The sequence below is a fragment of the Betta splendens genome, chromosome 13 (genome assembly GCF_900634795.4).
Source record: "Betta splendens chromosome 13, fBetSpl5.4, whole genome shotgun sequence".
Taxonomy (NCBI): Eukaryota; Metazoa; Chordata; class Actinopteri; order Anabantiformes; family Osphronemidae; genus Betta; species Betta splendens.
The window spans coordinates 17,145,707-17,170,510 of record NC_040893.2 but is presented as its reverse complement, the minus strand read 5'-3'; the positions used below and the strand labels follow the sequence as shown (position 1 = coordinate 17,170,510).

The window sequence follows — 24,804 nt, the reverse complement described above, 5'->3', positions numbered from 1 at the left end:
TCTGGAAGCAGCTGAACACACTGGTTTCAATTCTTCAGCTGAGATAAGGTCACTGCAGAGGACGGATCGGTGCAATGAGTCCAGCATCAGGCTCACGTCTCCTTCAGTTTGGTTTCCATTACTATTTATTATCAGCAGCGCGATAATGCGATAAAGTCCTGAGGAGCGTATTGACATCCACTGACTGTGGGCTGAAGAGGCTGGAGCTGAAACACAGCCCTCGCAAATGAAGCTTGGCAGAAGCACAACAGCCCGCGAACAATGGACAAGATGCTATTGTCCGAACAGACACGAGTGGAGCTGAGTGTGTAGAGGGCAGCGGCCGCCTTGCTTCCAGTGGTCGTCATATCAACCCACGACGGAGTGGAGTCCAGCAGATGCAAGGATTTATGGAGCAGATCCACACTCAGATCAGCCAGAAAGGCTCTGACTCGTACCTGAGCATGAAAAGATGATGTTTTGGTTTATAATTGGGAAACTGAAATGGCCGCTGTCCTCGTCTGTCTGTGGCGCTCTCCTTGTTTACATTATGTAACTTGGTGATGCTACCGTTTAGCCAGAAACGCATGCAATAACCCGGTGACTCACAAAGATCAGCCCCTTCGCTTCCTACTGCTGCGCTGCTGGTGGGAACGACGCCTGAGGCTGAAGCCGACCCTTTAAGGATGAAGCTTTTTCCCCCACGGTTTCTTACAAAAAAAAAAGGAAAAGTCCTCCTCCTTAGACACAAACACCGCAACAGGAGCATTAAGTGATTCACTGACTTTGCAGAACTCGGCGGAGACTTTGTGACTAATTTCTCACACTGCGTCCCCTCCCTCCGTCCTCTCGCTCGTTCAAAGGCCTCACGGTGCACAAGATCAAGGGCCTTCTGCTCGCATTAGCGCACACGCGGGCGGCAGCGCGCCTGCTGTTTACGCTGCTCATGAAGCCCTGAAGCGCCAAATTATCACAGCACCTGAGTTTGCCTTCGCCAACTTGTCCGTGTCATTTCGCGTTCAAGCCGATGCCAGTCATCGGAGGCTTCGAGCCATCTTCAAAGCCACGAGCTGCATTCAAAGACGGCTACAGCGAGTTGCACTGTGATGTTTACAGCTGTTGCTTATCATTAGTCTCTCGCAGCAACGGCGTGATCAAAGCGGGGAGCTGTAATGATGACTGTTTACATCAAACAATTAAACGAATAATAAACCTTTGGTTGGAGAAGGACTACAAAAGTGTAGCTTCTTCCTCCTGCAGTTGCTGCGCGGGGGTTTCCATCCTGGACACACTTCAGGAGCTCTCACAGATGTTCAGACAGATGTTCGCCATGATGAAATGAGCCCAGCTGTTTGAAGTCAGCGAGGGTTCTGCTCTTAAGCAGTGCCAGATCATCCACGCTCATCATTGCCACACAACGCGTGTGTGATGAGCTCTGATCAAACGGTGGATTAGAAGCCGTTGCTGCTGGAACCTAACGTGTGTAATATGTGCAGCATTTGAGACCAACATGGATTTTACAAATGCACTGGATCCATTAACCTCCATTTTATCAGGAAGCCAGCTGGTAAATAAACCGAATATTCACACTTAAGTGCTGAAGTTAGTCTTCAACCCTTCCAAGCAAACCTCACCAGTTCAACTCTTCTAATTGTGCTGCTTTGGACTTTGAACGTTTAAAAGCTCAGTGAGGCCTGCGGTGCCCGAGACGAGGGTTTCCGTGCTCCTCGGAGCATTTTACAGTCTGACCTTGGGGTGAGTGTGCTGGAACGTCCACTCCTGCAAAGATGAGAAACTGCCTTCAATGCTTTATAACCTTTACTACCGTAGAACAGAGCCCAAATTGGTTTGGAAATGGTTTTTATCACCTTTTCCATGTTAATGTACAGCAGCAGAGGCTCGTTTCCTTGGCTAACGTACACCTGAAGGCTCCAGACCAGTAAACTGCCAAAACCTCTGCTGTGATAGAGATCCGTGCTGCTGCTGAGGTTCAGCTCATAAAGAGCTGACGAGCGGCAGCACCTGGCTGCAGCCTGCCCTCCTGAACCCCATGGCAGCAGCAAGGGGGTCATTACCAGTCCCCACGCGTGCGTCGCCTCAACACGCATTAACATAAAACACCGTAAAGAACAAGCCCCAAAGTTGCTTTATCGCTATAAAGCTGCTTCCAGCAACAATAGGTTCTGCGTGTACCAACTTCTCAGCTTTAGAAGTCACTTATCCTCGAGGAAAGAGGTTTAATTAATTACTGCATCCAGCATCTGGTTCATTTTTAAAATAATAAATCGCGTGTCACTTTTAGACGCCATTAATTTATGAGCGTGTGTTGCAAAATGTTGTGTGTGTAGCGTAAAGCGGGGCCTCAGAGACCCCCATGGCCCCGATGGAGGAACCCTGACTCTCCATAGTAAACTGGAACACGTGCATGACCTAAAAATTTGCATTCCTCTCTAATTTGTTAATGTTGTTCTGCAGCTCGGTCAACGGCGCCCATCCCACTTGGTTTGGTAGGAACGGAAGAAACAACACAACAGATGTTAGTGGAAACAACAGCACGTGAAACTCTCTGAGCAACACCTGTCACATTAGCGCGTTTCAAGAATCCAACAGAATCTATTCACATGAAGTCGTCAGGACACGCGTTACATCGTCCGAGCGAAGGAGAGGAGCTTGTGGCCGTGTGGTAACCAGGCAACAGTCCCCCCAGATCTCAGCATCACCGGCCGCCACACGTCAGGGTCAAGAACAAAGCAGAGCCAAATTAACTTAAAGGTAGTTTTCTGAGGCTTTCTGCACACGTTTGGGTCCAAGAGGAGGTGTGTGGCTCCAGATTAGAGGCAGCAAACACGTCTTCAGCTTTTATATTCAGCTGCAGTTTTTTTCCACTACTCTGTTTCCGTTGCTGTTAAAACGCTGCTATTTCCAGGGCCTTAATGCGTTTCGCTGTCCTGAGTGGACGCCCTGTAATTCTTCTTTCATCACGCTGACATGCAGCTGTCCATAACGTGACAAGTGCACTTTCTCAATCCTGCCTCAAAAAATATATCTATCTGACAAAGCTGGATGTTGAACTGCAACAATGGCTGTTTGGGAATTAAAGCGAACATTCTATCAGGTTGTAGTTTCTCCACAGCATGATACTAATGATTAGATCCATACAAATATGGTTTCTAGGAGGTTGTCCTACTAAATTTACCAAAATTGTGTGCTTTCCATGATTCTATCTAACTGAGATGTTTTATTATTTTGATTTGCGTCGCAGAGTGGGTTTAGTTGAGGGCACCTTGTATGTCTGTCCTGATCTTGTTTACAGCAGACAAATGAAAAAGTAACAAAGCAACAAGGCAAAAGATCCTCACCAGGAAAAGATGCAGCAGACAGTGGAAAAACAAGACACTAATTTCCTATTTCTGTGATGCTAAGCACCTCTGCCAGGAGGTTTACTGTCAACATCTTCTCACACCAGTAAGAAATGGAGCAACTGCGATTATTTATTTATTGAGCAACAACTGCAGACGTAGAAAACGTTATGTCAAAAAATTCATCTGGCCAATAACATTCCTGATCCGCAGGCCAATAATCAGTCCATCTGAAACACAACGTGGCTGTTTGTTTCATTCGAGCAGGTAACTGAGGCTTTAATGAGGTGAGGAGACCGAGACAGGAATGATTTAAACCAATTAACATGAGAGTCTCAACCAATCTGTGCTCAGGAGATATGAAACGTGTGTCTTACCTGCGAGTCTTTTCCTGAGCTGCCAGCACAAAAGTTGATGTGAACTGTAAAAATGAAAAGAAAATTCACATGAACGTGGATAATGATACAAACAGCAATAAAGCTTAACCTGAGCCAATTGTCTGGTATTTCTCTTTGGGCCATCTCTGTAAATGTCACGCTGCCACAGACGAGGCTTAATGGAAACAACCTGACTCATGTTAGAATATCTGAAAAATAAACATATCTGAAGCCAAATAAGACCTAATTCCATCGTGACGAATCTGCTGCGCGTTGGATCTCTGGAACGCAGTGCACCACTCATCCATCCGAGTCTGAAATTAGAGCCCAGAGAGCTTCTATCCAATTACAGCATGATCGATTCGGGGACATGACAGTCTTTGCAGAAAGATTTCCAGGATTTTGAATCAATACAGATAAATAACAGGGTCAGAGGAGCCACTTAAACCCAGGTTTATATGAAATGTGGCTGCTTCCACTCCTCATCAGCCTCCTCTTAATTTGACTTTAATTAGGTTACAAAGGGTTAACCGTCCCCTCCTGACCCTCAGCAGCTGCTGCCACTGTACAACACCTAAATGCACATGTTCAAGTAATATGCACAGAAGTACAGTAGGAGATATCAAAGTTCAACACAGCGCTCATGACAGATGCAGCGTCTGTTACTTTGCTTTTACGGCCAGTTCAGTAATTTGGTCAGATATTATTTCAGCCAAGGCAAAGAACTCTTCTTTTTCAATTATTCACCAAGCTGAGTTAACTTCAAAACATTAGTGTGTGTAGAGCCTGGAGTTAAGCCACCGGTTCAGTACAAATGAACAATGTAATGAACCTAATTATTTCAGGCATTGAAAGCGCCAAAAAAGCCAGCTCGTTTTTAAACCGTCCAAATTCGCTGGTGGAGCAGAAGGAATACGTTTCCCTTGTGCTCCTGTCAGAGACAGAGGAGCAGAAAACACCCACATTAAGGTGATTACACCAGGTCTGTGCAGACTTTTACCCAAAGACGCACCGACTTTCAAAGCACTGCCTAATTTTCACACTAGCTAGTTTTAAGAACTGTTTTTCTTCTCTTTTGTCTGGTGCTGCCAGAAAATACCATTCAGCGCCGTCTGCTTTAAAACGGGGCTGTTACGATGATGACAGTTCAGAATATGCTCCAACACCAGTGACCAGAGACGACGAGGCAGATTTACAATGTTTGTCTTCACCTGCAGCATGTGCAGAAACCATCCGTTTGTATTCTGTAAAAGCAAAGCACGTTAATTCTAAAAACATAACCATCAAGCGTCCACAGATAATACAGTCTAAAGTTAAAAGTCTGATTCAGCAAAGCGTGAGCTCTGTGGAACGCGCTCAGCGTCTGGCTGCATCGTCGTCTGGCATCCGAGTTTCCGTCGCTATTAAAAATGCAACATTTGGCGTGAAACCGAGTTTCCTTCAGGAATATATTCAAGTGCACAATACACTCAGCTACATCTGCTCCAACTTCACGTCTTTTCATGGCTCACCCTGGAGAGAGAGGAAGACGGAGACTCGGGGAGGGAGGGGAATAAGCAGACTGACTCCCCTTCATATTGTGAGGAGTGCTGACGGGAGCACCTCCGTCTCATCGCCTCCTCAACCTGCATAATCAACTCTGTTGTTTCCAGCCATGTTTTCAATCGAGCGGCACCGAGGGGAAGTCGCTTGCTTTGATTTGAGAAAGTCTGGAAATCACTCTACATGATGAAAGCTCCAAATGGTTTGGCTGAATGCTTTTCAACAAGCTCCTCAATTTACATTGTCATTGTAATAAAAGCAGATGTCCAATGCAATTAGCTGGCAAACGCTGCGCTCATAACAATCGGAGGGAATTAGGCTGGTATGAGAGCGTCTTAGGAGGACTTAAAGAACATGACAAAGAAGTAAATGTGTATAGTGGGTACAAACTGTACAAACAAAAAACACATAAGTAAAACTGCGATCTTAATAGATTCATAGCAATTATGCAGTGATTTGCTTCTTTGACAGTTGGTTTCCTTTTTTTCCAGAATTTAATGGGCACAGAGAGAGTTTAAAAAATACATGAAAGTACTGTGAGCTAAACTTAATCCCATTAACAAAAGGCAGCTATAGGTGTATTACATTAATGTGGATCCTAATTAGCATTTACTCTTCTGATAATCACCACCTGCTCCTCAGAAAAGTTAGACTGCGCTGTTCCTGAAGACAAAGCTATTTGAGCTCCTGAGACAGTAACTCGACGTTGATATTTACGGCATCCAAAGACCAGTTAAAACCACAGCAAACGTTTCCAGGCTGAGGGCTGTTAAAGTTCACACGAGAATAACACCGCACGAAACGGCACCGGGCGGCCGGTGAAGACAGTCGAACACTCGACAGGTCCGAGAGGCTCCGAAAAAAGCCAAGTGAATCCACTTTAATTCGGGAGGAGGAGATAAAATGGAGTCTAATGGGATTTTCATGTCGCTCTGCCTGTGCAACATGACGATGTAAACACATTGGGGACACAGGTCATTTCACTGTAATATTCATGCACATTTGATGCATGCAGATGTTTGGGGCCCTTGCTCCTTCCACGTGCATTGACTGTCCAGAGGTTGTGGGAGGGAGCTGAGCCTCTCCTGCCACAGCGCAGGACGACACATGGCGACGCCTCCTCCCTTCATTTAAACATACTTATAGCGCACGTGCACATCTGTGCACGTCGGTGGGAGAGGAGCACCTCAGACTGTAGCACTGATCCACAATCCAGCTCCTACTGTACAACCGCTGTCACCCCTACTCTCGTCTCTGTGTATTCACCCAGCGGAGCTGTACGGCTGAAAGAAAAACACTTTCAGCTCACGCAGACCTGTCGTGACCTCAATTTGTGTTGCCAGAACATTGTGTGCAATCGCTCTGGGTGTAAAGTCCGCTTTAGGTTCGCTGTGGGCGCATTTTAAGGAGATGACAAGTTGATAAAGTGGATCATTGTTTGTGAGTTGTGGATTCAATCCTGTGGCTCATTTGAACTAAATAAATGCTTAAATCACCGACTTATTTTTATTGCTGGTGAACGGTGGGTGCAGATAATTACAGACACAAGCATAAAGCAGATCTCTAGATGATATTTGAGGGGACACGGGCAGCTACTGTAATAAAGGGAGTAGCTAGTCAGAGGCTGTGAGGAGCCGTGTGCTTCATGTGGCACCGCCTCGTATTAAAGTGAAGCCCTTCATCCCAAAGCAACAACCGTCTACAAACAGGACAAATGTAAAATGCACTGAACACATTGATGAATGTCTGCTCACCTACATTTATTTTTCTCTAATTAGTTTTCATGAAGCATTTCTGCCAATAATAGAGCTGAAATCATAATTAATTCCAGAATCTAGTGAATTTTCTGACAACAATTCAAATCCTTCTTCAAGCAAAAAAACTTTCTCTAATCTGAAGACTTCCTGCCTTTGAACAACTAAGGCTTGCGTATCCTTTAATTCTGAACCAAAGTTTCCCAGCACGACACCGCTGCAGCAGCAAGTGCAAAGAAGGGACTCTCCAGCAGGCGCCGTTCAGCCGGTCCATAGGGATCCGGGATCCTCATTAGTCTCGGATAATATAGATATACCCGGTAAAGTCTCTGGGACGTCCTGGGTCTGAATGGGCGAGGCCTCTTTGGGGAGCGTCTGTTTGTGGCTCAGCAGCAGTTGGACCCTGACAGTCGTCATGAATCACAAAAACCTCATGGCGGTCACATTCCTTTAGTTACTAGAAGCTGTATCCATAAAGGCTCAGATCACTTCATCATCAGTCTCAATGTGTTGTAATGTAGAAATAGAATAGAAACTGTAAATGCTGAATTTACAGTAAATTGACTGAACTTGGATCAGATCAGGTGCAGCTGTAGAACCATGGAGACATAATGAAGCGCAGTCGTGCCCCCGACCGTGTCGTCCCCCATCTCTATGCACATTAAAACCTGCCATCTGCTGATGATTCACGAACAAAGAGCAGCCAAGGTGCCGCCGACCGCTCCTTAAAGGACGCCCTGCAGCCCTCGGCTGAGCCTTGACGTCGGGTCTATGAATATCACACAGGGGAGCAGACAAGCGGCCTTGTTCGAGACTGATGCCCAGCTAAATGTGCTTGACTCCGAGCCAAACCCACAAACACGGCTGCTGCTGCTGCTGCTGCTGCTGCTGCTGCACGCGGCAGCGACGGACTGCAGCACGCCATCAATACGCCATCAAGACGCCGCCAAGCGGCCGCCAACACGCCATGGACACGCCATCTACACGCCACCACCAGGCCGCCAGCAAACCAGTGACACGCCGTCAACACGCCATCAAGACGCCGCCAAACGGCCGCCAACACGCCATCAACTCGGTGGCGACACGCCATCACGCCATCTACACGCCACCACTGTATGTGACACATCCACAGGATTCAGCAGCACAGTCTGAGTCCAGCGTATGCTTTCATTTATGTTTTTTCACGTTTCACATTTTGACCTGTATTCACGGAAACAGAGACAACGCTCACTTCTTTAACCTGCAAAAAGAGAGACTGAAACATTTCCACAATAATCCTTGACAGATAAAATTCTTTATGCAACGCAGATGGAACGCGTAGTTTTACCCCAAAGATAGCAAATTCTTGCAGCTTTGAGATTGAGATCTTTCATTTCAACGCATCATTTAATGTGACCCGTGTTTCTGGTTTTATCACCAGTGACATGTTTGAGTCTCTCGTGCTCCGTGAGTGCCTCGTTCTGCTCAGGTGGACGTGCACGGGGCCGCTCTGGGCCAATTCAATACCGGTCACTCAGTGCGAACCGCCTCCACAGCTGCAGCCCCACGTCGCGTGCTTCACCCAGCTGACGCGACGCGGAACACGCGCACGGACGCTTTGCTGATTTAAAACGGCGCCTACGAAGCGAAGGCTCATTAGTAGTAAACACGCGTAATTTCCCTGCAAGACTGAACCCAGAAATCAACACTATTTAATGACACAACGTCCACTGTGCATTAAAAGTACATTGTAAATATGACTTTTCTCCTTCCCACAACTTGAGGTCTTAAAGCGAATGCCGGATCTCGCGCCGACCGTGGAGCTCCGCAGCGGCTGCGGCCGGAGGTGCAGCCGTCGTCGGCTCGAACCCCGCCAGCGCCGCGTCGACGTGTCGCGGCCGGAGACGGATTTCCACGCGAAATGTGGCGATCGCGTGGACTCGCGGCCGCTCGCAGTCTCGCCGCTCTGCACGCACCCACGCGGCAACTCGCACGCCGAGCTCGCCGTTCAACTCCTCAGGAAGTTGAGGCGGATCATGGCTCCGCACTTCTCGCAGTTGTGGAAACGACACCGTGGGAAACAGAGCTGCTCTTTTAAAGCAGACCGAGTGTTTACTGCCCGGGGGGTCGCTGCGTGCACCCCCCCTCCAGCTGTTGGGTCCGAGGCTCCCGACGCGAGCATTAGAAAGTAAAGTGAGGACTCACGGAAGCAGAGCAGAATCCAACATCCTGCCACTTTGTGCCCGACGCGAGCGTGGTTCGGAAGCATCCTGACAGAGTCCTGCGAGCGGCGTGGATCCTGGAGCAGCGCCTCGGTGCATGGGCGTCCTGACGGTGTCACACAAAAGACAACAGTGTTTTCCCTTTTCACAGTTTCACGGAAAACGGGGAGTGCGCGTGTGCTCGGGTGGGAGGCATCCCCACTTTGTGCACAAGGCGCAGGGACGCGCTCTGCTGGCGGGATGAGCTCTGTGAACTGTGCTGACGGTGAACTCGACCAGATGGTAAAAAAAATAAAAAATATCAGCGACGTCCTTCTGACTGCGCTCTGTGAAAGTGCTCATGAGCAGTTAAGAGGATGGGGATAAATACTCAACATCCTTGTTGACATTTCATCAACCAAATAAAAGTGATGTAAGTGATCTGGAAGCAGAGGTTCAGGTCAACGCACCTCTACATGTTTCTGACCAGCAGCTGAAGGTCATCATAACAGTCTGATTATGTTGCTTTTTCATATTTGATGCAGAATTTTTAATGAAGGTGATTTTTCAAACCACATCCACTGGAACAAAACCCGAGCAGGCTTGTGCACAGCAGAGCTGCATTAATTAATAACGTGCGTCTCCCAGAAGCCAAGCGAGCGGTCCAGGAGATGGAGCAACTAAACGGGACGCGGCAATTGTTCATGTGTAAAAAAAAATATTGCATAAAAAAAAACAGCATTTCGTGTCAGTTCTGTCAAATGGCTGCTGTGAAAAAGGTCATCGAGCAGCGGCCGTCCCTGCCGGTGCTGAAGAGCAGGAGTTCTGTGCAGAAGGGAACCGTTTTAATGATTCCTCCTCGCACTCCTCTCGTTTCGAGCACGTCGAGCGCTGAGCGAGACCCTTCAGGGAGCGTTTCTCGGGGCTGAGTGGGAGTGTGCAGGTCCTCATCTCCTCCAGTGGAGCCGGATCCGGCTCACGGCTCTTATCAACACACGGAGCTTCCAATGGTCGCAGTACTCCTCTGCCCTGCAGAGCGTTCTGATCCCAGAACAGCCGCTGTTCCACGCTGGGCATGAGTCAAGCACAGGTGCAGCCAGCAGTAGTTAACATTCACCGGGGCGGCGCTGCGTTCGGAGCAGGGAGCTGCTTTGCATGGAGGCCTGGGGTCAACGTGCACTCAAACGCTGCACTGGCTCTGACTGTGTAAACACCACGGTTGAGCTTTCGTCGCCCGGACGGCTTTATCGTGGTTTCTTTTTTTTTACTTGCATGTGCAGTTACAGTATAGAAACAGGACGGAGAGCGCGAAGGCGGCTCTCGCTCAGATGCAGTGTGACAGCCCTGTTGGATTTATGATGGTGAACAAGTCTCCCTCGCAGCTGGAAGCACAAAAACCGAGGCGGTGTCACCCCGCATCTCTTCCTCAGTGACGGGAACTGAAGGAGCACATTTGTGGACAGTGATGGTAACTTGATTTAACAGAGACAAAGTCATATTTTCTGGTTCATGACTGCTGGCAAAGTGGGGAAAGTGTCGCCAATGTCACCGAGCAGACGCGCGCTTCTTGTGGTGAAACGCTCGGCCGGGGATTTGTTTTCTTTTTTTTTTTTTTTTACTTGTCGTGACCTGCATAAAATTATCAAATAACATCACAAATAACAGCAGAGAGTAATTATCCAGACTAAGGTGATGATCACTTCAACAGCACGCTTTTTCTCCAGCGTGGGTGGAACTACGGTTTAATTAAGCTCTTTCCCAGCAGAAGAATTTGGTCTCCTGCCTTTAAATTTCTTTCTCTCCACAGAAACGTGAGGCAGCGACGCCCCACAGCCGTGGATAATTAGGTTAAAGGCCAGAGCCAAGAGCTGCACTAATAGTCCCTCTAATCAGAAACTAAATGCGGTGTGTATAACCTCCTGTGGGTCACTGGTGTAATTATTATTTGTTAGCGTTCAGCTGCACGTTGCGATGCCTCTCTGCGCGACTGGAGAAGACGTGTGCGTCGCCTGATAAATTGCAGGTCTTCAGCATCTCCATGGATATGAGTTCCAGCAGCACGCTGTATAAATACAGTTTACCTGATGGACTCTGCAAAGTGCTACGGTGCATTTTATTTTTGTAAGTCACGCTTTATTTTGCTGAACGCTGCCGACACCTGTCTGCCCCCCACTCAGCCCTAAAAGCACCTCTGAATCCCCGTACCTGCGTCTTCTGAGGTCCTAAAACACCGTTAGATTGTGTGGTGCCAAGGCTGTTCATTATGAGCCTCCAGACTTTATTGTGCCATAAATGAGTTTGGTCACTGTGGCACACGGGAGACGTGTAAACCTGTGAAGCAGACGGACGCCGGCCAAACAGCAGCACTGTGCCTGCACACTATCACAGCACCACTTTATGAATAGTTTTTATACTTGGATGTCTTGGTTTTAAGTCCTCTCCGTTCGTCGCCGAGCATATTAGCGTGCCTCGCGTTAAACCACTCTCTAAATTAGTTCACTTAAGCCTCAGGAATGCGGAGGAAAACACGCTTCGCAGTCTGAAGTCATGAATGCCGGCGTCATCGCGGTCGCTCCCGTCCAATGGTAACGAGTTCCCGACTGTTTCGCAAACAGCTGGACACTAGTGTTTGAAAATGCAAATGACTGAATGACTGAAATGTAAAGTCCCCCGTTTCCTTTGTCTGCTTCATTAAGTCAACACATGTTCTTTGAAGCATCTTAACGTCCCAATCTACATTTTTACACTTTTTATTTTCCACATTTCTTGGTCGCTATCACATGGAGCCTGATTCTCCCCGTTGCTTCTATTCTGCTTTACTTCCCCTTGTTGTGTCTTCATTTTATTACTGTAGATGCTGCATTGACCCAGTTACCCCAAACGTAATCGATGCGGTTTCATCACTTGACTTTAGATGCTCAGTGCTGCTATGTGAGGATCAATATCAGAGCGGGAGCGGTCGGGTCTCACGCTGGCGCTCGGTGGCTCCTCAGTATCACAGCGTTGTTAGTATGCTGCAAGAAAAAAACAAAAAGACGTGGACACTAAATATAAATCTATTACTTTTTAAGAGGCTGATGTAAGACTTGCATCACATATGTACAGTGGTGTTTCCTGTTGTTATGGTTTTGACTCACCCAGCGTTCCTCTGGGTAGAGCCGGCCTTTAATCTTCCTCGACGCCGCTGTCACCGATGGATTCTGGAGGAAGCCTGAGCTTATTGTGTATCTGCAGCTACGCCGCGAGAGGAGCAGGCGAGGTTCAGTTCAGCATTTTCAAAGGGGAAGAGGGGGAGCACCTCACGTAGCTGTGATAATCACCGGTGAAGTATCGCGGCTCACCTCCAGTTCACCTCCATCAGCCGCAGCCCCGTCAGGACTGATGACACCAGGAAGGTGCGTGTCTGCGCCGGGCGTGCTCTGAGGATCAGTGAGCACCTCGTAGGGGACGGCGGGATGCGCCCAGGACGACGGCACGTGCACGCTCCAGCTCTGGCTCTGCCCAAAGGTCCCTGTGGATGAAAGCAACATGTCCACGGCTGTAACACACATTAAGGAGCGCAGTGGCGACAAACCTGACAAAGCTTTAGACGCCATAATTGGCACATGCTAAAGCTGCTGGTCCTTGAGTGCTGGCTGCTTTCCGGCCCTCGGGGTAAAACATAATTAAACTGCCACGTAGTTTGCAAGATGAACTGTATTTGATGGGTGCTTGAATGTGACAGAACACACAGACACTGCACAGGGAGTGGGAGGATGGGGAAGAACACACACTGTCCCAAGGGCCCCCTTGTGGGACAGTCCATCCATGTATATCGCTCCACTGAAATGAACAGGCCTATAAATAACAGCATTTTCACCTTAAGCCTTGAGTCGCGCCCAAGAGCGATGCTGTTTGCGCGCGCATTAATAACGTCCAGGATAAGGGGATTGACGGCTGCTAAATGAAACCTACCGATGAATTCTCCACGTGCGCTCCAGAGGCGCACGGTGTAGTCAGCAGACGAGGTAAGCACCACTTGATCACTGTCAACGATCTGCAGCCTGGACCAGAATAAAGAGACGCCGGATGAAATGGGAGACGGCGTTTCTGGCAGAACACTCTAAATCATCCACTGTGCTGCTGCGTCTCATGGCAGATGCACCCTGGGCAGCATCTCACCTGTACTGATGGTCTGTTCAAGACCTTCCCACACACACACGCACGCACGCACACACACACACACACACACACACACACACATACGTACACACACACACACACACACACACACACACACACACACACACGCACACACACACACACGCACACACACACACACAGACACACACACACACACACACACATACGTACACACACACACACACACACACGCACACGCACACACGCACGCACACACGCACGCACGCACGCACGCACGCACGCACGCACGCACGCACGCACGCACGCACGCACACACACACACACACACACACACACACACACACACACACACACACACGCACACACACACACGCACACACACACACACACACACACACACACACACGCTCTTCTGTGCTTTGTTGAGGCAGTAGGAAGTTACTATATATTTCTGCTGCCACTGAGGATGATTGGCTCCACTAAGGAGGCCGCCTTGGAAAGTTTTAGGTACACAAGCTACAATAATAGTGTAAATGAAAGGACACGACTGAAAATCAAACTTCGGGAACTGCTAATTGTCAGAGTTCCAGTGTTTCTAAACTTGAGACACGAGCAGTTTGTAATTAAAACAGTGTGAGTGTCATGTACGACCTGCCATTATGTCACATACCCAGTAATTGTGGTGGTGTGGGCGCGCCAGAAGATCTCAGCTGATTTAAAAACACAACAGAACCATGAAGCGGCGCGTTCTGATACATTTCCATAGTTTCCTTCTTATCTATGCAAAAGCAGTAGTGAGAAATTAGCAGGAACCTGTGGGTGATTGTTGCTCAGGCGCAAACGTCTCCATGTCGTAAATGAAGACGTAGCCGATTTGGTCGGCGGCACACAGTAATGTGTCTTTCTCCGATTTAGCCAGTTTCGTTATCTTTTGATGGAATCTGGACTGGAAATAGACACAGAAATCATTACAAGCACCTTTCACTTCATTACATGGACATACATTCAATATCCAGCAATGGTTCTGTACCACAGAATCACAATCACACCCCAGTAATACCACACCTATCTCCCCCTGGGTCAGTAAATGTTCCGTCTCCTGCAGACGGAGCTGCAGTAATACGTTTCCCCTACAGTCCTCGCCACACTATCAGAATTTGGAGGTGGAGCTGAGCCGCTCAGGTTACAAATTGCAGAAACTAATAACGAGCAGATGAAACGGACGTGAAAATTAGAGCACTTTAAAACTGTTGCTAGGTAACAAAACACAACAGAAGCGGAATACAATGAACAAATGTACTTTTTCTCTTTTAGTGTTAAGTGTGTTTACACATTTCACACAGAGATCACGCAGATCATTCCGGCCTCCTTGGGATAATTTCATGTTGCATGTGAGTCTTGGACAGGTGCCCCGTTCTGCACCCGTCTGTAAAAACCGGCCGCCCACACAGCTACGTTCAAGACGACTGAACAAACTAGAGCTTAACAAAACATGACACCACAGTGAAACCATTTCATCTGCTACTTCTGGAGAAAAAGGAAATCTTACAGCTTGGAAACTGCTCACAAACGTTCCTCCATCGTGTACGTTCCACAGATTTAAAAAGCCTTGAAGACAGTTGAGACAGTTGGTAATTAGCAGGCAGCCGGAGGTTCAATTAATATGTGCTGTGTTGTGCGTTACACTGACCCACAGCCCCGGAGCAGATGAGAAGTGATGCTGAGGGAAACTGCTGCAGCTTCACGAAAATTAAGCTGGTGACGCTGGAGTCCAGGCCTGTGGAACAGACAGAGCAGGAGCTACACACACAGCTCAGACATATCCATCATTCAGGCGGAAGCGCCAATATCACCTTGGATATTCTGGTATTCAGCTGGAGGAGGGCTGACAAACCGGCTCTGTATACATCCAGAGACCACGTTCCACACTATTATCTCTCCATCATAGGCGCCTGTGGCCAGAAGAGAGGGCGGACAGTGCTCCACGCAAAGGATGTCCTCCCTGTGGCCGCGTCCCTGCAGAAGCAGAAGAATAAGTCTAATGATGCTGTTCGTAATTAACAGCCATCATCGTAACAGTACTTTGTTTCACATCAGGTGTTGTTGCTTCCTGCTGATGTGAAGTGCGTCTGAAGTCTGGCTTTTGCTCTCGGTGCTCGGGCCAAACATGTCGCACACTGTGCATCGGCGGCTGACTGGCTGTCAAAGCCCCGAGCGAGCGCACAAATCAAACGTTACTCCTGCTGCTGCACTTCACCCCGACACAACGCGATTCATCTTGTTCTTTATGTTTACTGAACTCAACAGGAATATGGGCTCGGAGCGACGCTGCTGGCAACAAACCGAGTCACATCAGGAGACGCGCCGGGCGTTTTTGAACCTCTATTATGTTCCCTGCTCCAGCGATTCTCCACCAAGGTTAGCTGAACTGGGCCCGTTGCACAGTTTTAATGAGATGCAACACGAGACTGGCCATCTGGAGAAACACAAAGCACACAGTGAACCTGGGGCTCAGCGGATAGAAGGAGGAGCCCAATGTAAATATAGAACAAGGCATTGATCTTCCTCCTGCGGACATTAATGAAAGACAATTTCAAGACAGGGCTCTTCAGATAAAGGGGTCACAGAAATCTCTCTGCTCCGTTAATGGGTCTAAGCACCAGCTGTAATGACAAGGACGGCGTCACCTCCTCCGATGGATCATACGGCTGTAGTGAAAATCAATTTTTCATGCATCTCATACTGGGACAACTGCCCGACTGTCAGAGGAGTTTAATATGTTTCAAACTATATTGAAAAGATAGCGTATGCACTCACTGGCCACTTTATTAGGGACACGTGTGCAGTGTAATTCACTCCGATACAGCAACTCAGCCTCTAATCCTACGTTTACTACTGCAGTACTTTTACTTTACTTTACACAGTGGGTGCTGGAGTTACACTGGAGCGGTAAAGTTTATATTCAGTGAGAGGTCAGACTCACAGCAGCAGAGGCTCATAAATCACAGGTTACGGGATGAACGGGTCACAGCTGGACACGGGGCAAGCCGTGTGATGGAGAACACAAAACTACTACATTTACCAGACATAAACCTGTTTATATAGATTCAGTATAAGGGGCATTTATGGAAACAATCTGTAATGTGACATCCTAACTGTAGGAAAAAGGATCAAGGCTAAGTGACAGGAGGGTGGAGGGACGTTGTGAAGAAAGGCTCTGCAGGCGACGCTGTGCAGCAGGGCAGAGATCAGAGGGGCTTTGTTACACAGGTTACTGTGAGCTTTTCAGCCACTTAGCAGAAAAACATTCTCATGATCAAACATCCACATGTCTGTGTGCGACTGCGTCAACAGGAAGAGTGAGGAAGAAATCTAAGAGTGACTGCAGGAGCTGGACTGCACATGCTCCCACAGACATGGCAGTTTGTTTTTGTGTCTTGGATCACACATTCTGTTCACGAGAAAAAGGCTCAATTTATCCTCTTGTCATGTTGAGCACAGAAAGCTGGGACTTTTTGGAAAGGGAAATATAACAATTTAATCTACTTAGTGTTTCTACCGCTGTCATCTATTTTGCCTCAAATAAATGTCAAACTCCCAGTCGGAGCTCATTGAACTACTCATTTGTTTGGGCCTGGCTGAATCATTTCTGTCACTGTCAAGGCAGCTTTGTGTTCACCCGATCGTCCTGCCACGGCGGCTGCGGTTCCTGGAGGCGGCGAAGGTCCTCGGGTACGTCCTGGCAAAACAACAGCAGCCACGTTTAGATTGAAATGCACTGTAGGATGCTACTGTTACAGTAAAATTAGGGTGAACCCGAGAGGGAAAAGCAACGACACGCAGCAAACACGTGCAGGTTTTCTTTAAAAGCCTGGTTGTATAATGAAATTCAGAACAGGCTACGTGTGGCATGAACTACACGTTGTTGGAGAATGGAGCTCAGCTGGTAATGACAATGTAAACAAATGCAAATGGGACTCAGTACAATGGAGAGATGGAAGAACTGCAGAAATAATTGGAATGGGATTTCTGACACACAACTGACAAATAATACCTTGGATTCTGCCTTTTTTTGTACTCACTGGGTAAATGTCAATCTTCCGGTCCCGGCCGACAGACATCACAAAGCTGCGAACATAAATTGCACAAGCTCAGTGCGGATACAAATTCACACAGAGCTAGAAACACTTTCCAATATCACATCATCGCCCACCAATTACTGTGAACTTTCAGAAAGATGCAGGCACACAACTCATGGCAGCCACCGTCTGCAGGAGAGACTGAAGAGAAAATTTCACAATTACAGGATCATTTCATGCCTCAAACCTGTGATCTGAGTGAAGTAAGGTACACACCTTTCTTTAACGTCTTAAGGCACTGACCAGTGTTGAAGTTCCAGATCTTTAAACACCCATCCTTTCCACCTGTAATAAGTCTGGAAAAAATACAAAAATATCAAATATCTTTCCAAATGTGAGGCCTTTGAGCATCCGCTTCCTGTAGCACCTGTACCTCCTTCCTCTGAGGTCAAAGGTCATGCATGTGATGGAAGACAGATCATCTGTGCCACCAAACTCCAAAACCTGACACCCGGTATCAAAATCCCAGACTTTCACCACCTGACACCAGAAAGATTTTGAATTTGTTACACAAATTCACTTCTCCTAGAAATGAGAAGCTGGACATCGGAGCTTCAGGCTGTTAACTTTACTCACAGATCTCTCAGTGCAGCTAACAACTTGCCGAAACTCTTCACTGTAGCCACAGCAAATTACAGGGTCATTATGTGAAACCGTCAACCGGCTGCACAACTGTTGCCTAACAGAAGAACAGCATGAGATGAGTATGAGAGAGCTGCAGGAAAAACAGGCAGTCTTTGGGCAGTAACTTTAAATCCTCATCAGCTATTTTTGTTAAGAATTTCACAAACCACCAAAAACGGAATGTGTTTAAAACGCTGATGAGTATTACACACAGCGACCAACCTTATCTTCAGGGAGAGCACAGCCACACAGTCTGCTGCGATGAAAAGGGATTTCATAGCAGGAACATATGAGCATGCTGATATGTCACCATGAATCCTGCTCGCTTTGGGGTCGGCTGTGAACAGGCAACACTGGTCCTGAACATCCCAGATCTGAAGCGCAAGCAGGTGATTAAGCAACAAAACGCTCCCATTACAATAAATAACCATTCAGTTAAACGCTACAGAAGCATTAGTATTACCGTATCTGTACTTTGAAGTACTTAATGCAGTATGTGTATTATGTATGCAGCAATTAAACCTTGTAGTGTTTAATGTGTGTCTATAATGTAATTAGTAGAGATAACGTAAATAAAGTAGCATATCATGAAATGAACAGATTATTACCAGCTAAATGAAAGCATCCACTGAATACAACAGCAACAACACCGCAACAGCAACAACATCGGAATGCGTCATGACTCACTTTCACAGTGTTGTCTATGGACACAGAGAAGAGCTGACTGTCCTCTGAGGAGATGCAGAGGTAGACGACAGGAGCGCAGTGGCCTTTCAATACACCAGTCGCTTTTCTAGAAGGACACAAGGAAAAGGTGGTGGAAATCTGATTTACAGCAACGTCTGTAACTCACTGAATTCTGACTCCTCACCCAGAACAATGTGGGTTCCACGTGCGAACCAGCCTGTCCCTGCCGCCGGTCACCAACAGGCTGTGCTTGTGACAGAGGTCAAAGGTCGTGACACCTTTGTAGACGCTGAAGACGGTCTGGTCACCTGACGCTCTGACTTGTGGAGTCCAGCTCAGCTGGACCTTCTTGGTTCTGCCTTCGTAACAGGCCTCTCTGATCTCATTGAGCTGCTGCTCAGCGTCCGTTAAAGGCAGCACGCGGCCTGCAGGAAGAAAAGAGGCTTTTTACGGCCAACGCACGAGAATCGATCAAAACATGCTTTAAGCTGTTATGGGGATATATGGCCTGAGCTGGTGAGTGGACATGGCTGCTACCCCCCACCCCCCACCCCACACACACATACTGGCATTGATTGGTGAAATTGTGATAGATGAGTCATCGTGAGTCATCCCTCAGAGCTCTCCTACCAGGCCACCTCATGTTCAGCACCAGCTCCAATTAGACTGAGAGGACTCTTTAGCCATTAGTTCAGCATTTTGTGTAATAAGAGCGTCTAGCTGTTGTTTTTTGTTAGCAGATACCTATTACGAGAGAAGACGAATCTTCATTGGATGAGGATACAACTGCTTGGAAGCCTGGAAAATATTTTGCCTGAATTCAGAGAAAAGAGTCAGTGATTTGTTCTATTTCAGGATTTTCACCAAGTAAAATGACGGTTGCGCAGCATCTGACGTCATTAGGTTGAATTCGCTCTTTGCAAGGAAAGTTAAAATGTCACCTGTGTCACCCAGTCACGATGAACCTTCCATCTCACAAATGTCACGTTTGGGGACAGAACTGCAGTGTCGATTGTTACGTTGGGTATGTTTTCAGTCTTTGCTAACTTGTTCCATAATCTATAAAATAAAATGAGACGTTCAATCAAAGCAGAGCAGAAACTGGTCTGAATTGGTTTCATGTATGTACATGTACTGTCCAATAAGCACATGTAAAGACTTTAACTGGAAGCAAAGGGATCATTTCCCTCCACTTCTTTGTCAGGTTGGTGGCTACACATTATTCTGCTTATAACCAGGCATTCCTCCAGTCATGACTTAAAATCGATAACACATCATCTTGTTAATTAATATTATTATTATTTCTCTAATATTTCAAGGTTTTAGACAAGAACATGATCTGGATGTAATGGCTGCTTTTACTCGTTTTCTCAGTACTGAGTCCTGAATGTGTTATTTTTGCATGCAGCCAGTTTATCTCACTCATGGGAAGGTTCTGGTTGTGTTTTTCATACTAACTAATTCCTTTTGATCAGCCAACAACGTGATCTAGGTGGGAAACAAGAAAGTACACAAATCTGTTGGATCTGGCTTGTGGTTGATGCTCCCCTCAGGCTGAGTTTTTTTTTTGGTCAAACATCTATGTAGAAAATCAAAGAGTCTAATCACTTAGTATCTGGGGTGATATATCTGTTTTGGTGCTCTGCAATTTATGGGCAAATTCTACACAATAACAGTGAGTATCAATGTTTAAAGGTGTGATGGTTCGTACAGCAGGTGTTTAGAGAAGCACACTTGCCTGAGGGTATCCCCAACAGAAGATATTAAAATGACAGTCACACAACCCTGCAACACAAACACAAGTCCACTTGAGGGATGATGTCTAATAATCGGACCTGCGGTAGCTTCAGCTGCACAACTTACCTCCATGTCTCCATACAGAATGCAACACTTATCAGACCCTGTGTAGCTGTGAGGACACACACAGGCAGCAAGGGAGGATTATTAGAATGCATTCATAATGTGGTGTAAACGCATTGTTTCCCCGCTCACCTGTAGTCTACCGTCAACGGCACTGCATCTAGTGCACTGATCTGGCAATAAGCCTCCAGAGTGTAGAGCTCGTAAAGCTGCAGCTCTCTGTCCCTGCGAGATAATGAGAGCTGCACAGTAAACACACACAGTGTGGTCGGGGATAATGTGCAGCAGTAAAGTGCTGCTGTGTTGTCACACTATCGTATTACCCCGTCGCAATCAGCAGCTTGTTGTACTCTGGCATCACAGTGAAGTCACTTGCCCACTTCGACTTCCTGTTTGTGGGTCCTTCATTCTGTGATAGGAAGAAACCCAGGTGTTGATATTTTATTAATCGAAGGGTTAATATGGTTCATTGTTAATATTCTATAGCTTTTTGTTTGTGATTCAATTTAATACAAATAAGACTTTATGGATAAACACTAAGTATTTGGCTGTAAACCTGGAAGGTCTTGTTCAGCCCTCCACGTCATCCACTAATAAACCACACTGCTGCAAACGTGCTCCTTCGTTATGAGGAACACACACAGAGGAGGTTGCTTTGAGCTAATCTGAGCTTCACCGTCCTGCTGCTTTAAAAACTCTACAAATCTGTTCTGATCACACACTAACGTCATCCCCAGTGTCCTGTTGAGGAAAATTTGCCAAAAACAAAGCAGAGCTGCTGTTAAAACACTGGTGACCAGTTTGTCTTTGTCTGTGAGGGCGTCACACAAAGGACACAAATGTCGACGCCTATGATGATGCACATTGTTTGGCTTTGGTTCATTTATAAGCTGTGAAACAGCAGCGTGATCCAGACACATTGTAAACTCACAACACTTACAAACATGTGTTTGGTCCTCTGAGGCTTAAGCTCCGGGCTCCAGAAGCACATGGCCCCATCTTCCCTCATGGTTACTATGGCGCCATCAGGCGTGGAGTGGATGTTGACGATGGGAACGCCGCTGCCCTGCGTCTTCACGGTGGCTGGAAGCGCTAGAGCCACCTGCCTACTGCGCCTCCTACTTTCCTCCTTCTGTTTGTACTCGTGCAGCATGTGGGAGCAGAACTGACCCTGCAGAACATCACCAGTCTTAGATCTCATGGTTAATCATTAAGATGCCTAAATTATATAAAACCCTTCCAAATAAAACTTTCACAAATAACTGAACAGGTGCATAATGTGGCCAGTGAGTGTGAACTGTATTTACAGCTTCATCGCACATGAAGTCTACAAATACACAAAATGAAGGACTTCATAAACTCCTCAGCAGAAAGCCGATTCACCCAAATCACTCTTCCACTCACTTCCTGTTACACTTGCTTAAAACTCTCAGTGGCCACAGTTTTTATTTATGCAAATTCCTGGTGCTAGCGTGCACAGAAACACGGTTTAGCTAATGTAATTTCCATGACACTGAATAAAATGGCTGCATGCTCCATAAGAAACAAATATAAATTTCATCTCACCCATGAAATCCTTCCTTGGCCTGAATAATCAATCTTCTTAAATAAGCTTTGAATGTGTGCATTGCTCTGTGAAATTCAAAGCAAAAGGATTAAGGAAGAATGACTTTTAGTAAATTAATAAGAAAACTGCAAAGGTTTGCTCTTAATTGCACAGAAGCGAGACACAGAGATGAAAGAGGAGAGAGGAAGATCTAAGATAGAAACAGGAATGTCACAGTGTCTTACTGAGTTAGTCAAACCCAAGCACGTCTTCACTACACGCTCAAAACTCTTCTCATCCATGCATCTCAATCCACCCGCTTCAAATTCCTTCATAAAGAAACACACAGTCACGCCGCGTGGAGGTGAAGCTGTAACTGCATGTTAAGTGTAGCGTCCTACTCCACCTCAAACGCCAGCTTCAGCTTCTGGAGGTCGTCAAGGGAGATTTCATCCAACTTATTGGAGAGGTGCAAAAAAAAGTTCAATTAATTTTTGACATCAGACAATTAGCGTCATGTCTGCTGACGAACATAACTGTGCTTTCTCATTGGAGTGAATGTGGGTAGGAATTAAACCAAGAAGGAAACCTCATTGTAATAAAGGTTAGAGGGGGGACACTAATGCTGCGTCTGTATGCTAAGCACTGTGTAATTAGCAGGACATGTGATTAGGGCTCCACCTCTGGGTATTAATGACGTGTAATGGCCACCACAGGCCACTGGCTCAGATGTGTCCACATGACAGGCCATGCTTTCTGTATAAATGGCCCCTCTTCAATTTGCCTCGGTTTCCTAGCAACTGGTCCTTGATCCATGACACACTTTGATCTGTCATTAATAAATAAAAGGGATAAACAGCCCAGTTCCTCTGGGATGTAACCGGAGTTGAGATTTCTTCACACTACCTCCTGAGTTTGGGGGATAATTGTTTAATCAGCCGGAGTGATGGACGCTCTGAACGTGTTCACATTCCTTCACTGGTTTCAATCCTCTTATTAGGGCTGCATAACTGGCTGAGCCTCCTCTGTCTAATCTGTTATGGTACATTACTCATTACATTAAGTAGGAGAGTGTGACTGACATCTGCAACCAAAACCCCCAAACTTGAGCCGCTGCATTTGGACCAGCCTCCTCCCACTCGAGTGCATCAATCCTGTCAGCTTGAAAGCTTGAATTTGAATCTACTGTGGCTCCTCGTAAATAGCTGGCTCAGCAGCTCTGTTTGTTTCACTTTGGCCTGAAACATGGACATCTCTGGGCTCGGGGATAAATGCTCTGTCACACAGCAGCTAAACTGATCGTCAGCTTGATTTTAAATGGCGTTTTTGGCATTACCTCCCATTCATTCAGCAACTGGTGAGATACTGTGTGCTGAAGCTGAGGTTAAGTGTTTTTGGAAGTTGTCTGTAAACGGTATCACTCTACTGACACCTTGAGGCCGAACACAGCAACTTTAGAAAAACCACGGCACTGAAATTATCCAGGCCAAGAACAACTTTCTGAATGCAGAGACGGATTTAGAGCATCACGTGATATGTTAATACACTTATTTCACTTTTCACAAAATAGATTTTTTGAATAGTGCACCTTGAGGCTGCAGAGTCTGTGAGTCAAATCAATACTGTGGTGCTGCTGCCTGATGATTTGCGGCTTATCTCCGAGCGTGACCGTGTGTCTTCTTCTGTTCTGTCTCAGCAGCTCCTGCACCAGCCACTGAGGCTGATCCTTCCTGTCCTCATGGAATTTAACTCTGGGAGCTTCCTCATCCCATCGTCCTGACCGAGACGTGGGGCTCATCCCTTCGGCTGTGGCGCCCAAATCAGAGATGATGCTGCAGGAATGGAAGGGAAATGGGCTTGTTTATTACTGTTACTGGTAAACATCGGTTTGGTGCGTATTGAACATTTACTTGACACTATTGTTTTATAAAATATCCAGAAATAGCTTCCAGTCAACTACACACGAAGGCTTTTTAATTAATTGAAACTGGTGTGATGATGAGTCCTAAGTGACCACACATTAAATTAGCATCAGCAGCTCAGTGCTGCCACAGATGGCAACTCAAGCACCATGACAACTGTAAACATTTTATTAAGGAGACAGGCATGAATTCACAAGAGACGAACACAGCCAGGTCTCAGCATATGGTCTCCTTATGTACATTTAAGATCAAGCTGCTAATAAATTGGAATGGTGAGGTTTGCAGTAGTAGAACAGCAACAAATAAACAGGTTACCTGCTGACTTGCTGTGTCTGTAACCTCCCCTGAGATGAGGACGAGCGAACCCTCTTCCCCAGCGACATGGCTGCTCCTGTGTCCTGAGGACTGGCCTGATGTAAAAGTCGCTCTTTGGCTCTGGACCTTTGCAGCGTCAGACCTCCAAGCAGACGTTTATCAGACACACCTGACACGCGTGCTAAGGTTACACCCAAGCAGAGCAGGTGGCCCCGCGGTATCTAAGAAACCAAGACGGACAACCGAGCCTGCACGTGTGAAAACAAGAAAAAAATCTGCCTGTCTGAAGGTAACAATACAGCAGCTCGATTGATTTACAATGACTTTTTTCAGTTAATTACACTTTGAATCACCTCTGTATTGTTATGCTTTCATGT

General features: G+C 46.8%; 2 protein-coding genes across 3 annotated transcripts in view; both read right to left on the bottom strand.

Moving 5' to 3' along the window:
• The window catches only part of b3glcta (beta 3-glucosyltransferase a), a 38,055-nt gene extending 27,874 nt beyond the window's left edge, over positions 1-10,181 (bottom strand). The window contains exons 1-2 of the mRNA XM_029171872.3: positions 9,196-10,181; positions 3,716-3,759 (exon numbers count right to left, since the gene is read on the bottom strand). Of these exons, the coding sequence (XP_029027705.1) occupies positions 3,716-3,759; positions 9,196-9,259 (108 nt within the window). The 5' untranslated portion in view covers positions 9,260-10,181. The remainder of the gene's footprint in view (positions 1-3,715; positions 3,760-9,195) is intronic.
• A 1,744-nt stretch (positions 10,182-11,925) lies between these two features.
• wdr95 (WD40 repeat domain 95) lies at positions 11,926-24,786 on the bottom strand. 2 transcript variants are annotated; one of them, XM_029171397.2, is made up of 30 exons: positions 24,428-24,786; positions 23,779-24,022; positions 22,597-22,647; positions 22,436-22,519; positions 22,211-22,276; positions 21,585-21,815; positions 20,968-21,053; positions 20,777-20,869; positions 20,648-20,693; positions 20,523-20,569; positions 19,726-19,843; positions 19,529-19,598; positions 18,969-19,209; positions 18,785-18,890; positions 18,320-18,471; positions 18,050-18,152; positions 17,847-17,953; positions 17,690-17,769; positions 17,548-17,614; positions 17,417-17,462; positions 17,014-17,073; positions 15,188-15,350; positions 15,025-15,111; positions 14,884-14,942; positions 14,148-14,280; positions 14,005-14,044; positions 13,146-13,234; positions 12,533-12,702; positions 12,329-12,425; positions 11,926-12,205 (listed from the first exon to the last, which is right to left on the bottom strand). In XM_029171397.2, exons 1-29 carry the CDS (start codon positions 24,493-24,495, stop codon positions 12,357-12,359), a joined length of 2,976 nt encoding a protein of 991 aa, XP_029027230.1. In that variant the 5' UTR covers positions 24,496-24,786; the 3' UTR covers positions 11,926-12,205; positions 12,329-12,356. The 2 variants fall into 2 exon arrangements, with proteins under 2 accessions (XP_029027230.1, XP_055369874.1); XM_055513899.1 differs by lacking the exon at positions 14,005-14,044.
• Positions 24,787-24,804: the final 18 nt, after the last annotated feature.

Bases quoted from the DNA above. Each gene is read 5' to 3' on its own strand.
- wdr95 (XM_055513899.1), bottom strand. From the start codon at position 24,495: ATGTCGCTGGGGAAGAGGGTTCGCTCGTCCTCATCTCAGGGGAGGTTA. The intron at 21,816-22,210 runs GTGAGATGAAAT...GATGTTCTGCAG, and splicing joins GCCAAGGAAGGATTTCATGG to GGTCAGTTCTGCTCCCACAT. The intron at 20,570-20,647 runs GTAAGTTGTGCA...TTTGTGTTGCAG, and splicing joins TTCTGTATGGAGACATGGAG to GGTTGTGTGACTGTCATTTT.